The sequence below is a fragment of the Gopherus evgoodei genome, chromosome 6 (genome assembly GCF_007399415.2).
Source record: "Gopherus evgoodei ecotype Sinaloan lineage chromosome 6, rGopEvg1_v1.p, whole genome shotgun sequence".
Taxonomy (NCBI): Eukaryota; Metazoa; Chordata; order Testudines; family Testudinidae; genus Gopherus; species Gopherus evgoodei.
In genome coordinates this window covers 56,117,379-56,133,114 of record NC_044327.1, presented here as the reverse complement: position 1 = coordinate 56,133,114, position 15,736 = coordinate 56,117,379, and the positions used below count along the sequence as shown (strand labels likewise).

Sequence of the window (15,736 nt, the reverse complement as noted above, 5' to 3'; positions counted from 1 at the left end):
ATCAACAGCTACATTGACGGGTGCATGCCATATGAAGTTGCTGGCAGGTTATTTTTATATAGTAAATGTAGCCGAGAATTACTCTCACACATTGTTTTTTAGAAGTCTTCTAATTAAGGAGTTTTCCTGAAGGTCACAAACTGTAATCAGATTGGCTGATGAATGCTATTTGTCTAATACTGACAGCAATCCTTACAGTAAAAAGGGAAATACTGGTATATTTATGGCTTCAGTTTTAGCAAAGATATGGGAATGCGCTATGCTTTTTTTATTTATTTCCTGCACTACTTTTGAATGTTAATATTCTCCTGAAGACAGTTTCAGACAGATTGCTAGGCTGCCACTCTACTCAGTGAAGCAGAATCTACTGAAGAGTTGCTGAGGCAGAACTGAAATCATGCCTCGCCTCAAAGAAACGACAGTCTTGTCAGCTAATTATTTCTAACACACAAACAGCATTCTTGTCTAACATTGTTTTTCATGTAAAATTCTAAGCCTTTTAAAGGCAGCTTTAGTGCTTAGGTGTTCGTCCAGATTCTTTGCAGCCCCTGCTACTTTGCACTTACATTACGAAGAAGGTGAAGAAGAATGGAAACTAAAGATACCTGGAGCTACCCGTAACAGCTGCAGAAGGAAATGGGTCGGGTTTTCTCTCGACTAGATGAAGGTACTTTTATAACAAAAACTGTATGCCCAATTGTACTTATTTATTTAATAAAGAATCTTTGTATTTTACATGCCTGGTTAATACTGTTTATATGCAATATATCCTGGATAGAAGGTAAGATTTTGTGACATGGAGATCTAAAACCTGCTAAAATTAAATGTATCTAAAATAAATTAATACGAAGTGTATGTGACCTGTACTGTTTTTTTATGTTTATTTTTTGAAAAGTTCATTAAGGTTAACAAAGTTGACCTTTACTAATGCAAGAAAGAGGAATGTAAAATATATTAGTCTCACTGAGCAGCGGATTTCTTAATTTGGAAAGATTTGTAATTGTAATCGGATTATTTCTTCCCAGTGGGATTCAGCCTAATCAAATATTTTAATAACATGTTAGCTTAAAGGGCTTTAACATTTAATATATTATGGACATGCCTTAGCAATATGCAATGGGGAAAGAATTACAATGCTAGCATTTCTAAATTTTGTTAGCTACAATGCTAGCTGTAGACTTTTTAGAAGGAAAAGTACATGGAGACAAAGGGAAAAGGAAATAGTGTATTTTGTATGGTGGGTTCAGATTAGGGGCCAGGTCCATAGATGGTGTAAACCCATTGAAGCTATGCTGATTTATACCAGCTGACTCCCACATGCTGTTCCTTTTGTTTAAATCCAGTTAGCCAGTAAAGTGAGCAGTTACTTCAGTAAAGTCAGTTGCTGATTCTGGCACTAAGTGGTTCTCCCAGTAACTTTGCCTCTATGTGTATATACCTTACAATAGGTATTACAATTAAATGAATACACACAGCATATATTTAGTATTACAAAATGCTACTTCTATACATCTAAGGTAAAAGATATAGGTGCAGTTTAAACATTATCATATACTATTCAACATAATTACAGTACACAGCGTTATTGGAGAGGCAGCCAAAGAAAAAGTACAGTTCCTTTTATTGTGATATAATATTAATATTACCCCTGAAATCCAATTAACTCCATCAAGTTGCTTTAACAAAGTCAGTCACTGATGCTTGCACTATGTGGTCTTTTTCTAGCCATACCACCAGGCTGCGAGGCTCTGCCCCTAAGAGCTGTTGGGAAGAAGAAGAGGATGTGTGTGCACGGGGGGCAGTGGCAATCTGCTGACCCTGAGTTCATAAATAGGAGAGGGTGAGGCAGTGTAAAGTAAGACAAGAGTCACTGCATTCACACTCAGACTGTGCAGTGACGGTTGTCAGGGTCAAAGTGCGATATTGTACATGAGGGTTGTGAGGCATAAGTAGATACCACAGTGGGCATATTTAATACAATTTGTCAATTTAGTGGCTAGTTTTGTGAAGTTATATGTATTCCAGGTGGCTTTGATATGACTATCACTACAATAGAGTTGTGAGTGTACAGAAAAAATCTTTCTGCAGATGTTTAGAATAGGGATGTTTGAGCGCGAAGAAGCTTGTATGGTGTTTGTATGTAAGGAAATGCTGTGACTATTCTGCTAAACTAGAAAGGATACTATAGAAAAATAGTACATGTGGCTGTGACACAACTTAGGTCTTGCATGCAATCACATGATTTACATTACACTAGATAAGCCATAATGGAAACCCACGTGCGCCATTAAATCCATATACTTACATTAAATTATGCACACTTATGGGGCACCTTGTGAAGTCACAGAGACAAATTCTGCTCTTAAGAATGAAGTCAGTGAGTTTGCATGGGTGTAACTAAGGACAAAATTTGGTCCCCAAGTTTTATCTAAAAAGCAAGGATATTCCCACATAATCTCAGTCCTAACATGTTTATTATTTATACATTTTACCGTTTTCAGGGGCCAAATTCTCTACCATGATAAATCTAAAGCAATTAAATCAATGGCCCCTCTGGCCATTTACACCAATATGAGAATTTGGTCCGATATGTTAAAGTGGGTCAAAACTCTTTAAATTGTGTATCTATATGCTCAGAACTGGTTTTAGCTGGTCAGATTCCCCCACTGATTCAGCTCATTTTAAAGGGTTGCTTGTTAATTTTAGGTAATTTGCATAAAACTATATAGCAAGTGATTTATTAAACAATAGAGATAAATCTAACCTGGAATACATTTAACCTGGAATTTCATTTTTAGTCTATGGAAAGGGAATTTTGTATAAAAATAATATATATAAATATATACAAATATAAATATATATAAAATAATATAAAAATAATAATTCCAGGATTTTGTCTCTGAATTTCCTTTGCTGATATCTTTAAAAGCCTGGAGATTATGCGTTCTTCGTCACACCTAGAAACAAAGGGCCAAATCCTCAGCTGGTGTTAATCTGTGTAGCACCACTGACTGCAGTGGAGCTACTTCAATTTACAGTAGGTGGGGTCTAGCCTAGAATTTTATTTGCTACCAAACATCAAATGTGTTTCAAAAATTGGGCGGTTTTGCAAATATTTGACTCTGTTCACTGCAGTGTTTATACACAAATATAGTATAAGAATTGCAAAAAACACAACACACTGAATGGTAAAGGATGAGATTCTAATTGTACAAAAGTTAGCAAATTGAGATTTCAAGTTCCCTCTTGCACATATACATTACAAGAGTCTTTCATAAAACAAACACAAATCCTATATTCAATTATATAAAATACTATTTTATATAAATGGTAATAGAAAAAGGTGCAGTTTAAACATAACAGTGCAAAGTCCAATTCAGTTACAAACACAGTGGTTTTGGAAGAGTGACATTTAAAAAAAGAACAGTTCCTTTCCATTGTCGTCTTGATCGCTCGGTCCATCAGCCCTCATAGAGAGACCACCGATCATAATACGGCATTTGAGTTGTTCAGCCACTCACTGGCCAGGCTGTCAGTGGCTTCGGACGCCTAACTGGCATAGCACACCACAGCACCGAACCCCTGAGCTCAAGCGATCTGCTAGCTTTAGTTTTCCAAATAGCTGGGATTACAGGAGCACACCACCATGCCCAATTCTTTTCCATTAGTCTGTTATATTATTTTCAAAATAAGAAGCTTGAAAGCTTTGCCAGAAACCCTAAAAAGAAATAATTAAAAAACAAGACCATTTTCAATGAAAGTTTGCCTTTTTCAAAACCAAATGTTGGAAAGTCTAGAAATGCTGATTTAAGGTGCACTGACCTTAACTCTGCTTGCATATTTCTGGTAGCCTGTGTCCCAACTTTCTAAAGCAGTTTAATGTATTCAATAAGCGCATCAGTATCAAAGCTAGTAACCTTCTCAACCCCATATACTTGGGTGGTTTGTCTCCTGCAAAGGCACCTCAAACTTTAACAAACTTCAGGTTTACAAGTAGGTGGTTTCTGTAGCATGAGATAGGTAACTGAACCAGCAATAATATAGAGGTTTACAACATCCAGAGTAGATTGTCCAGTCATTGTAGATTGGGTGAGTCTGGGTGAAACTAGGAACAGGTCAAAATTTAATTGATAATGATAACCTTGTCACAACCTTAATGATGGAGAGAGACTGTCCAAAAGAGTGAGCGATCCTAATGTCATGCAAATGTGCAAGGGGACAGAGTTAAGCTGGCTGTGGTAACCCTAATTCTGTTTCTGACTTGTTTGAACTAAACATTCAGTCCCTATATGGCAGTGACATGGTCCTTGGTATGTTTTAGTTATTGTTCCAAGGAAAATGATGTATTCCATTAAAATAGACCTCCACTGATTTATTTGAACATCTCTGCCTAATCCACAAAAACAAAACAAAGCCTTCTGGTCTGGCATTAATCATAAGCATTTGAGTTTTCTTGTTTTAAAAAATGTATAGCTACTACAACTGAGGGACTTAGCTTGAAAGTGCCATCTCAGCCGGAACTATAATAAAATGAGCTAATGGTTATGTATATGTTAGCAAGAATGAATGGTAATAACAGAGATGGATGTGTACAGAAAGCTATTCAATTGTGTACTCATTAAATGAAAGATTATTCATATCTGTGAGGAAATCATTTCAACAAGAAATTGAACTTGAGTGCCTTTACCTCTTAAAGCTACTCATTGAGTTAAAGGCTAATCTGTTTGCTCAATCAGTCTTAATTCTATTTAAGTCATATAGACAGCAGCCTGGTGTTTAGACAAACCTCTGTTTATAATATTTTTTCCCTTGAGGATGTCTAATCCAGGTAATAACCTAGCCCAGCTCCGGCTGGCTTTTAAAACCAACAATAAGAAACATATTCAGATCACCACAGTCCTATTCTGTTTTTGATCATCTGACAGCTGCCACTTCAGTCGTAACTTTCTGTGATGCCTATGATGAATTCCTCTCTGGATCAATGTATACATATGCAATATCATTATTTGAGTTTTACACAATTATCATCAATGTTTCATAAACCACTCTATAGACGAGAAGGTGAAAAGTCATGAGGGGTGGAAGGATGGTTTTGTGGCTAATGGAAAAGTGGAAAATCTGGCTCCGATCGCTGACTTTGCCGCTCTACTTCCCGTAAGCCCTTTGGCAAGTCACTTAATCACTCTCTGCTTCCATTTCTCAGTCTCTAAAGTGGAGATGATAATATCATTTGTATCATGATATCTCACAGAAGACCCAGTCAGGATCAAGGCCCTGTTATGCTATGTGCTGTACAAACAAACAGAAAGACAGTCTATGCTCCAAGAAGCTTGCAGTGTAAGATGCCACTACCACCCTGAAGTCTGTACATGAAAGGAACCCTTTATGCACAGATCTCCCTAGAACTACAGCTCTACCCCAATCTAACGTGGTCATGGGAAGGCAAAAATCCCTACCACGATATAGGTGAAACGCCGTTATACTGGGGTAGCGGTGGCAGGGCTGTAGTGGTGGCAGGGCTGCAGTGGTGATTTAAAGAGCCCGGGGCTCCAGCCGTGGGGAGCCTCAAGCCCTTTAAATTTCCGGTGAGCCCTGCTGCTGGAGCCCCGGGGTTGCAGAGTGGCAGGGCTCCAGCGGTGATTTAAAGGGCCCTGGACTCCCTGCAGCAACCGAAGCCCCAGACCCTTTAAAGTGCCGCTAGAGCCCCACTGCTACCGCGCTATATGCGAACCTGTGTTATATCGGGTCGTGTTATAGAGGGGTAGAGGTGTATGTGGAAAAGTTGTTTGGCTACTTCTGTGGCACCATACCTTCCATCTCCCAGGCCTCACAAAGATCTCCTCCCAAATCTAGAATCTATACTCGGAAAGGGGACACAGGCTGGAGGAGAAAAGGGTAGGTTGTGGATGGGATGAATGCACAGATATTTCCCAGGGAAGATAATACAGCCTGAGGTTGTATTAGCATTTCCCTGTAGCCCCCTATACTGGGGACAGCCGTTGCCATGAGGAGTCCTTGGTACACAGCTCCAATGGTGTCACACTGTCAGAGTGCTGTAGGAAGCTGCTAGAATCACTTAGCCAACTCTTTGAGAGCAAGGAAATCCTACACAAAGGGAACCCACAGTTGCTCAGGAATGGTGCAAAGGAGCTGGACTGGGAGCTGAGAATCTGTCCCAACATGTTTGTCTGCTCTGTGGGCAGTGTAAGATCTCTGAGGTCCTTAGGCAGTCATTTCCTTGCTTTCAGAAAGGTGAGTTTTGTAAATGATGTGAAAGATAAGCACTTTGTTGTCATTAAGCAACATTTTGTTGTTGGATTTAACTTTTATATTGCAGTGGCCACAGTTAGGATCAGAGCCCCATTGTTCTCCATTGAACTCCAGTATGAACTTAAGGAGAGACCCTTTGTGCTCCAAAAAGCTTACAACGTTTGGTTAAGTGTTGGCAAGACTTATGCCTAAGAAGTAGCCTTAACTGGCTTTTGTGTTGACTTTTTTTGGTGTTGGTGCATGTAGTTGTAGCATGATAACGAGCAGTCTGGGGTTGAAAGGCTGCCAAGTCCAAAGCATGCTTCACACTTCTGTTGATATGTAAAATCAACTAAAACCAGTTATGGCTATGAGAATGATTACCCAACACATCTCTGCATCTGCAGTCATTCAGCACACACCCCATTTTTGGTGCCTGTTCAATCCTTAAAGAAAGTAATTAGCTCACAATCTTTAATAATTCATCAAATGATTTTGAAATCAGGTTTCTTCAAAGAATGCAAAGCATCTGTGTTTTACTGAGCAATTTAGACCAGCTAAGTTTAAAATGAGGTTTTTCAAGCACAGTAAAAATCTGTACTTTCTTGAGAGGTGAAAACTTTCCATTTCTTGCCATCCCCAAAATCCTTAGCCCATTTTTAGATGATTGTACATTACTGAATGTATGTTTCCAAACCTTTCCTAAAATACTCAAATCTGTGCTAAAAGCAACCATGACAAAATGTATCTCCAAAAGGTAGTTTTAGGAGAGACTTTCAAGCCCCAATTCAACAAAGAATTTAAGATTGTGATTAACTTAAAGCACATGCTAAAGTCGTTGTAGTCTTTGAGACTTAAGCATGTGCTGAAGTGCTTTGCTAACTCAGGGCTTTAGTGACTAAAATGAAGGGGTTTTTTTGTAACAGTAGATTGTTTTCAACCTTCATTATAGCATCATTACCACAATGTTATAATCCTGTGTCTCAAAGATTTATCATTGGACCTTACTTACATTTCCTCCTCCATTTATCGTCTAAGATCTGACACTTTTATTAAACTGCTTGATCTTAGGCTTACAGCTCTTTTTATTAGCCAGGCTCGCACATTTTTCATCAGCTGATAGCTGGAAATATACTTCCAAAGATTTGAAATTAACAACTTTTAAATCATTCTGTCATTTGTTATACATTGGTTCAGGCATTAATAATTGTACAGCTGGGACATTTGTTCTTTTATTACCTCTTCCATTGTTTTATTTGAGGTATGTGTGGTTTTAAAATTATGCTTGATGTGTAATTATATAACTGTGCTTTTTCAGTACCACTTTCAATGGTAATTATTTTTATTGACATGTGCTTGTAAGTCATTACTGACCAGGTCTCCATTGTAAATGACAGCTAATTCTCAATGGATTTAAATGTCAACATAAAAGTTTTGCTTCCTTCCACACTTTTGTGTCCTTCCTCCTAGCTCAGGTTCATTTTTGTTTAAAAACAGTCTCTTTTCTTACCATTTGCATGAAGTGCTCCTATTGCACTAAATCGGGGACAAACAGGGATAACCTGCAGCCATCATACCTCATATGGATTTCATAATCTAGGTAGGTTTAGGCCTTGCCAATGCCTGAGGTGAGACTAAGAGGAATGTAAGTACTGTAAGCAGTGCTGATGATTTTGGTAGGGGACATTCTTACAGCCACATTTGGGCACCCATTTGAATACATTTCACTTTACTCATTGATTTCGTGGGACCATATGCAAGGATGGCATGATCTGGCCTTGAGTCAGTACTGACCTGATGACATTACATAGCACTATGGCATGCTTTGAAATGTGAAACCTAGCTTCTGACTCACTCTACTTATAAAAGATCATAGGTTGAATTTCAGCATGAAGTAAGGGCATTAACTAATATGTTGGGCTACATTTGAGTAATTTCAGTCTGCCTTCCTAAAATTCCTCTTGTTTCAAATGGAGAAGCTACTTTCCCTGTCTTTTATAAATGCCATGTTGTGCTATGGGCACAGAATGGCTGACAGCATCCAGCTCAGAGGTGTCTGCATTTCAGTTGTATGTAAGAGATCACTGTCTGTGTCATCTGGGTCCATTTGGGATCATTATGGATAAAAGGCGTTAAATTTTTTTATTAATTTCTGATGCTCCTCCTCCAAAACTGCTGGCACAGTAATGACACTCTTCTCCCAGGTGGAATGAGACACTGTCTGCTTCAGACCTTTCCTTTTGGTCCTTTTAACAGTGTTCTCTGAGCAGAGTGACTAGAACCCTGATGCTTCCCCTTGAAGAGAGGGAAAATTCTACATCAATCCAAATGGTACATGATCAGATTTACCACCCAGTACTTGGCCATCTTATAGACAAGATGTCTGTTCATGATATTTAACAGTAATATTAGGCCTTTCATATTATGAAACCAATAAACATGGAATGGAAGCAACCATGGTGTTCTTTCCCATATGCCCTCTGCATTCAGATGAGACCACACAAAAAAATTAGGTACATTCATAGCTAACATTTATTCCCCTTCCTCTGCAGATAACACAAGTGCATCTAAGTGACTTCTACCATAGCCTCAGCAAACTGATGATGAAAATAAGGAAACTGTGGGATTACTCCTTTCAGCTTCCCTGGACAATGGAAGGAGAACCTATCACCTCTACTTTGTTGCCACCTGGGAATGTTCCACAAGACGCTACCTTGACCCTGGAGCAGAAAACCACATTTGTCTTTGTGATCTTATTATTTATTTTCTTAGGCATCCTCATTGTCCGATGCTTCCGAATTCTCTTAGACCCCTACAGGAGTATGCCAACCTCAACCTGGGCTGACAGACTTGATGGGCTAGAGAAAGGCCAGTTTGATTATGCCCTGGCTTAGACTGAGACTCAGAAATACCATTTAGAGGAGTTTGGTTTAAAAAAAAATCCTGGAATGTAGATTTGTTTCCCCCCAATTTTCTCAGATATTATAAAAGCTGCCTTGCATGACTGCACAAAACATTAATTTGTTTTTAAATAAATGTCAAAGCGAGTTAAAATTTGAAGATAGACTGGTGATTCTTCTAATGGAGGGAAAAAATAAAACAACTGTGCTTCAAAACATATTGGAACAATATATAACATAGATAGTATCTTATGACTCAGAATAGTACTTTGATTTGTAGTTGCTGGAGAAAGCCTTATTGTTTGAAAGTAGCTTTTTTACAAGCATCAGTAGATTTACTGGTGGGGTAGGAATGTTCTTTTATGAATTGTATGTGGCGATTAAATAAACTTTTAAAGCCCCATTGACTTTGACTTTTAAAATAAATGTAAGGGTGGGGGGAGGGAGGGGTGGAAGGAAGTTAAGGAATCACATAGCAACCATTTGGCCCAGTGATACTGGGCCTATTCCTAGCTCTGTCACTTGCCTGCTGGGTGACCTTGGGAAAAGTCACTGTACCACTCTGTACCTCAGTTTCCCATCTGCAAAATGGGGATAATGTTGTAACATTCTTTGAGAACTACTGAAGTAAAGCATTATGTAAAAGTTAGGTCTTTTGATTATTATCTAGCCATAGCATTCTGTATTGAAATGATGCAGACTGGAACCTCAAGGTCCCTATGCATCTCTTTCCTTTTATAATATGCATACGGGGGACGGGGAGACTCAGACCAGATTTCTTCATATCACAATCACAGCTCTTCAAAGCTGCTCTGGCTTATTCCTCCGCCATTCAATACAGCTACACCTAACACATAGAATGTAGCTGGAGTTCATGCAGATAATTCCCAATTGCTATTGCCAGCTCCAGAGGGCAGAGAGGGTCCTTTATTGTGAAGCCTGGTACCTCCAACCAAGGCGATTGCTCAATTTGCATGAGACACAAGGGCTGCTGTCTCTTAGGAAAATGAATAAAGCTACCACTGCTGGCACAGAGTTCCCCCCTGGTACACAAGAAACAATGAAGTACATCAACCCAAACCCCAGCAAAGGAATGACACACCCCAAAGTAACAATATAACAAAGGGAGAGCTACTGGGAGCAGGAATATAGGACCTAGGGAAGGATAGGGTTACGGTTAACTAATAAGTACTAACATATCAACACTCCCAACACTTCCTAGCCTACAGTTCCCTCCCTGGCACTTTCCCCAGGCAGAGGGTATACTGAGGATGAGTCTAGAGATGAGTGTTACAGCGCCATGAATGCTGGCCAGCTTATACAAAAAATGCCACCTTTTGACTATAGAGTACCCAGTTGCTTGACTACACTTACAGTTTTATATTAAAAATATTTGAGAGACCAAATAACCAAGTTTAATCAGTTTATTAGTGAAAGACAAAGCACAATATGAAAATGAGCCATCCATACCATTCTTTCCAGGAAGCAATCAGTCTCACAGCATGGTATTCACCTTATACAAGCGGTCTGATTTGAAAATAGGTATCTAAGTCTAGCTATATTTGTAGAATACCTGTTTACAAGTTAGTGAGCACTTGATAAGTAATCCACCAGTCTATACTTGTTTTTTGATACCATCCTGTAGCTTCCTTATCTTTGCTTTGGATACCACATTCCAGGTATCAGTAGGTCATGACAGAATTCCCCCGTGGTACCAGGAAATACCATTCATACATTTTGCTTCTGATAGGGTTTGTACTTGGCTGTGCAAAACTGTTGCAAATGTTGCAAACTGTTATGGGATGTTAACAGCATTCTGGAAAAAAACATAGCACAAATTAAAGAAATAGAATTTAGCATAACTACTCAGCATTCAATACAATGTGTACAATGTTACTATTGTGCACAAGACCTATTAGTGTGGTGTGTCAGAAACATAACAATATATACTAGATAACGTACCACTTCATGAACATGATGCAGTGGAAATCAGTGGTCACAAAGAGCTGTGGTGTCACGTGAGGTTGTCCTGCAGTCAGTGCCAGGTATAAAACAGCTAAACTACAGCTTAGGGTCTTGCAATATGAGGAGCCTCTAAAAAAGAAAAAACTGACTAAATTTCAAATTTTATCGAAATCAGTTGATAAATAGAGGAGATATGGCAAAAAGAAGATTCTGTCTAAATGTAGACGTTTTTGTTCAAATATGACAAAAATATACACATCTGGCTACACAAATACCCTTACCCTACTGTTACCCTTCACTAATTGTTCATTACTGACAATCAGGAGGCCAGGACAGAGAAAAAGAAACGATAATTGCACTTGTAAAATTAGTATTTCTACATATAAATCTGCTATCAGTCTCCTAAGGCAACATTTTGTTGGTCTTACTCATATGTTAGTGTGTTCTTTCTTCTTTTGATCTGTACATACTTACAATTGTGTATTTTAGCACACATGCCACTTTCTGCTTCATGCGCTATCCATACTTCACGTGACTGAGTTTGCAGGTGATCGTCTTATGGACTTGGGTAGCATGGATCTTGAGGAGGATACATTTGTGTTGGTTTTCCTCCATCAGTTTCAGGAACCTTCACAGTAATATCAAAGATTGCTAATAAAAGGATAAATAGAGGGTTTTGAGAGCCATGAAGGAAGCCATACCTATATATTGAAATATTCTTAGTATTTGGTGAGCAAGTTATTTCAAATTATGTGCATATATATAAAGCCCATAATATTAATTATATTTCTTGAATATATATTCAGGCACTTTCTCAATGCCTGTCTAGAGATTACCAGTCTTTTTTCTGGTAAATTCTTTCTTTCTCTTTCATGCATATAGCTTGTTGTCACTCTATGTGTCCGAGGTGTTTACTTGAGATTAATTAGTGGTCCTGTGGGAGACATAGGATAGATAAACGAACGTGAAAAGAGATGTCTGCCTAGAAAAAGACTGGGATTTTCTGCTCGCCGGGTTTGGAGTGTGAAAGATAATATTTTATTATAGGTAGTATGCTATGTAAAAATTTTTATATAGACTTATAATTCACATACCATATGCATAATATATTGTTTTTTTATAGCATAGCAAAAGAAAAATCCCAACAATTCAATGTTTTGTAGCAACAATTAAATTGGAATAAACAGTTGTAATTATATTTTTATATAGTCTGGATAAACTTTGTATTTCCCTAACAAAAGTAATCAAAGTTTTTTAAGTATTCATATGAAAAGAAGGATAATTTTCCTTATTCATAGTTTAAAAAAAGTTATATATCTTCTTTTATTTTCCTGTGAGAATATAGATAAAATAGCAGTAACTTTTCACAGCAATATCCTGGTAAAATAACACAGCTTTTTGGCATATATTATATTAAATATTATATTATAAATATTGAGATTTACATAGCTATACAACAAAAAATAATATATATATTATTTATTGTATAGATATATACATCTCAATATTTATAATATAAAATTAAATTTTTTACTTGTTTCAATAAAAAACTTTCTGCTACTAATTTTAGTACCAATATTAGATAATTCAGCATAACCTTCTATAAAAACAAAACAAATCAATGTCCTGGAAAAATACAACCCATAAATAATTTTCTGATGGTTGGTTTATTACCTGGGTGTAATTCATATTAATATAACTAATGGTTGAGCTTTAAACTTGTGGGTTATCTGCATCCTATATCCTCTATTGCTGCTTATATTCTCTATTTTGATCTTGTATCCTCTAAGAATCTCATTAGGTATTCAGACAAGGAATTCCAGAATTTAGATGCCCCAACAGAGAAGAAAAAATTCCTGAGAATTCTTCTAATAAATGGTATTATTTACTGTATTTTTTATTTTGTATTTTTTATATTGTATTGTTTACTTCTACTTTACTTATACATGCAATTAGTTCAAAGAATTTGTCTAAAATTTATTTCTATCATGATGTCATTGTTATAGAGAGGGCTGCTGAAAAATGATGATGATGATTTTATTTTTACAACTTCGCCTTTGTATATATGCAAATATAAAGCTTCTGTGTTTATATATTCAGTGTGCTTTCTGTGAAAATAAGAAATTCATTTTTTTATGATACGGGGCGTCTAACACTTGACATAGTTTAGGGCCTCAGAATGTCATAATCCGGCCCTATCTGCAGTCTGACGAGGTTGTCACCCCAAACAGACACATCTGCGGAAGAATAGGCAATACCTTCTCAACCTTCCAGAAGGAAGGGAGATAAGGCACACTAAGTTTTCTGTTTTCCTGAGAAGGTCTCAGAAAAGCAACAACCACAACAGGTCATGATAACCAAACCCCAGGACATTAAACTGTCAGAACAAATGGCATTACCATCTCAAGACAACAGTGGCATTCAGGGGCATGCACAAGGGGGTGGAGGGGAAGCAGGGGCATGGGCCTCCCCAGTAATCATCGGGAGGCACAGAACTCCTCTGGCCCAGGGGAGGGGGGCAGAGCGAGTTTCTCCCGGTCCTGGGGCTGTGTCGGGACCATGGTAGGAGCTGACAGCTCCTCCAGCCCTGAGCCTTGGCAGGGGCACGGAACGTCAAATTTAGGGGTCAAATTTAGATTCCTGCGCCTGCCCTGGTAGCATTGATATTTCAAGGGAGACAGCAAGTCTAAACCACAGTGTAAAGTGCCTTAGAGGGCACCTTGTTAGTGAGTTTAGTTAGTAGGCTGAGTATGAGTTTTTGGACTGTGACTTAAGGGTATGTTTAAGGATATGTCTACACTGCAATTAAAAATTCTCGAGTGGCCCATGCCGGCTGAGTTGGGCTAAGAAGCTGTTTAACTGCAGTGTAGACACATGGGCTCAGGCTAGAGCCTGAGCTAAGAGACCATCCCCCACTCACATGGTCCCGGAGCCTGGACTCCAGCCTATGCCTGGCTATCTGCACCACAATTAAACAGTGCCTTAGACCTGCTGGCACAGACCAGCCACAGGTGTTAATTGCAGTGTGGAGCTACCCTAACGCCATGTGTACACAAGCAAGGTTACAACAGCGCTGTTGTAAGATCATTCATGTAGCAGCTCTATGCTGGTGGAAGAGAGTTCTCCCACTGACATAATAAAACCACCTCCATGAGCAGCGGTAACTATGTCAAAGAGGTGCAAGTGGCCAAGGATGGGGGAGAGTGAAGAGGCGTGAGCAGTGGGTGGTGGGGGTGAAGAAGCACAAGTGGCAGGTGGGGGAGGGAATGGGGAAGGGGCAAAGAGGTGTAAGCAGCAGGCGGGGAAGCAGGCAAAGAAGCACAAGCAGTGGGCATGGGGACTGGGGGAGGGGGCAAAGAGGTGCATGAGTGGTTGGTTGGCCAGCTGGCAGATGGGGGAAGGGAGTTGAGAGGGGCTGGGAGTGGAACATGGGTGGGGCTTCTGGGGAAGGAGGCTGAGTGGGGGCAGGCCTAGGGGTGTGGCCACAGTCTGGGCACACACAGCATCCTCAGATGAAGGAGTCATGCACTGTTCATTGAAGATGTAGCATTGAGAACTGTACAGTTTAGTGGTTTAGCTTCCCAAGCAGGAAGTCGGGGGGAGGGGTTGCTTTCAAACACTTTGGGTCCTGAGCACCAGGCAGGCCAGCTTTCCTTTATGCGGGGTAATCAGAATAGGCTTTTGGAAAGGAAGAGCAGTATTCCATTCCAAGTAGGCAACCTTGGTGTCACAGGGTGATTAGCACCTTTAGTAGGAAGCAGGGTCCCGTGCACCTGTGACTGATTAGCTGCTTAAGTTGGGCTTAAGAGAAGACATCTCGACCACATTAGGGAGACTGGAAGAGTCTGAGAGCAGTCAGTCACAGGAAAGTGCAAAGAAAGGGGCTGGGCATGACATGGCATAGCACGACACAACAGGGCACAGAGCACCAGCGGAAAGGAGCAGAACAGAGCAGGTGAGAACTACCTGGGAGAGTCAGTTGCAGAGAGTGGGAAGCTCTCTAGGCCCTCCCTGGGAACAGCAAGGAATTGATTGGTAGACTAGAATGAGGCTAGACTGCTGATTCCTGAACCAGAGCTGGGAGGCTGAAAGGCTGTGTCTACACTGCACCTGGGGGTGAGTCTCTAAGCCCAGGTAGACAGACTTGTGCTAGTGGGGCTGAAACTAGTGTGCTAAAAATAGCAATGTAGATGTTGCAGCTTGGGCTGTAGCTGGGGCTCTCAAGCCTGCCCAATCCCCTGGTCTGAGCTTTACTCTGAGTTGCTGCTGGGACCATGACCTCCACATTGCTATTTTAGTGTGTTAGCTAAAGCCAAGCTAGGCATGACTCTGTCTGCTTAGGCTGGGAGGCTCACTCCCTGCTGCAGTATAAACATATCTGATAGAGCTCAGTCGCTGGGCTATGTTTTGGGTTGAAGGGTCATGATGCTGATCACTTTCAAGTGAGCGGCCAGGAGAGTGGGGCCCTGGACCAAAGGCAGAAAGTCACTGGGAACTGAGTGCTGGTGGTCTCCATTCCCCTCTCAGGTGGATGAGCTGGAAGTAAGGTCCCCAGAGAGAACTGCTGTCTCTGTTTTACAGCGAAACTGGGGACACTTGCTTTACCATGAGGGTTCTATGGA

General features: G+C 39.8%; 1 protein-coding gene across 1 annotated transcript; it reads left to right on the top strand.

Annotated features, from left to right (window-relative positions):
- Positions 1-395: 395 nt before the first annotated feature.
- On the top strand, positions 396-9,500 carry CTXN3 (cortexin 3). The gene is made up of 2 exons (XM_030567251.1): positions 396-667; positions 8,802-9,500. Exons 1-2 carry the CDS (start codon positions 662-664, stop codon positions 9,141-9,143), a joined length of 348 nt encoding a protein of 115 aa, XP_030423111.1. The 5' UTR covers positions 396-661; the 3' UTR covers positions 9,144-9,500.
- The last annotated feature ends 6,236 nt before the right edge of the window (positions 9,501-15,736 follow it).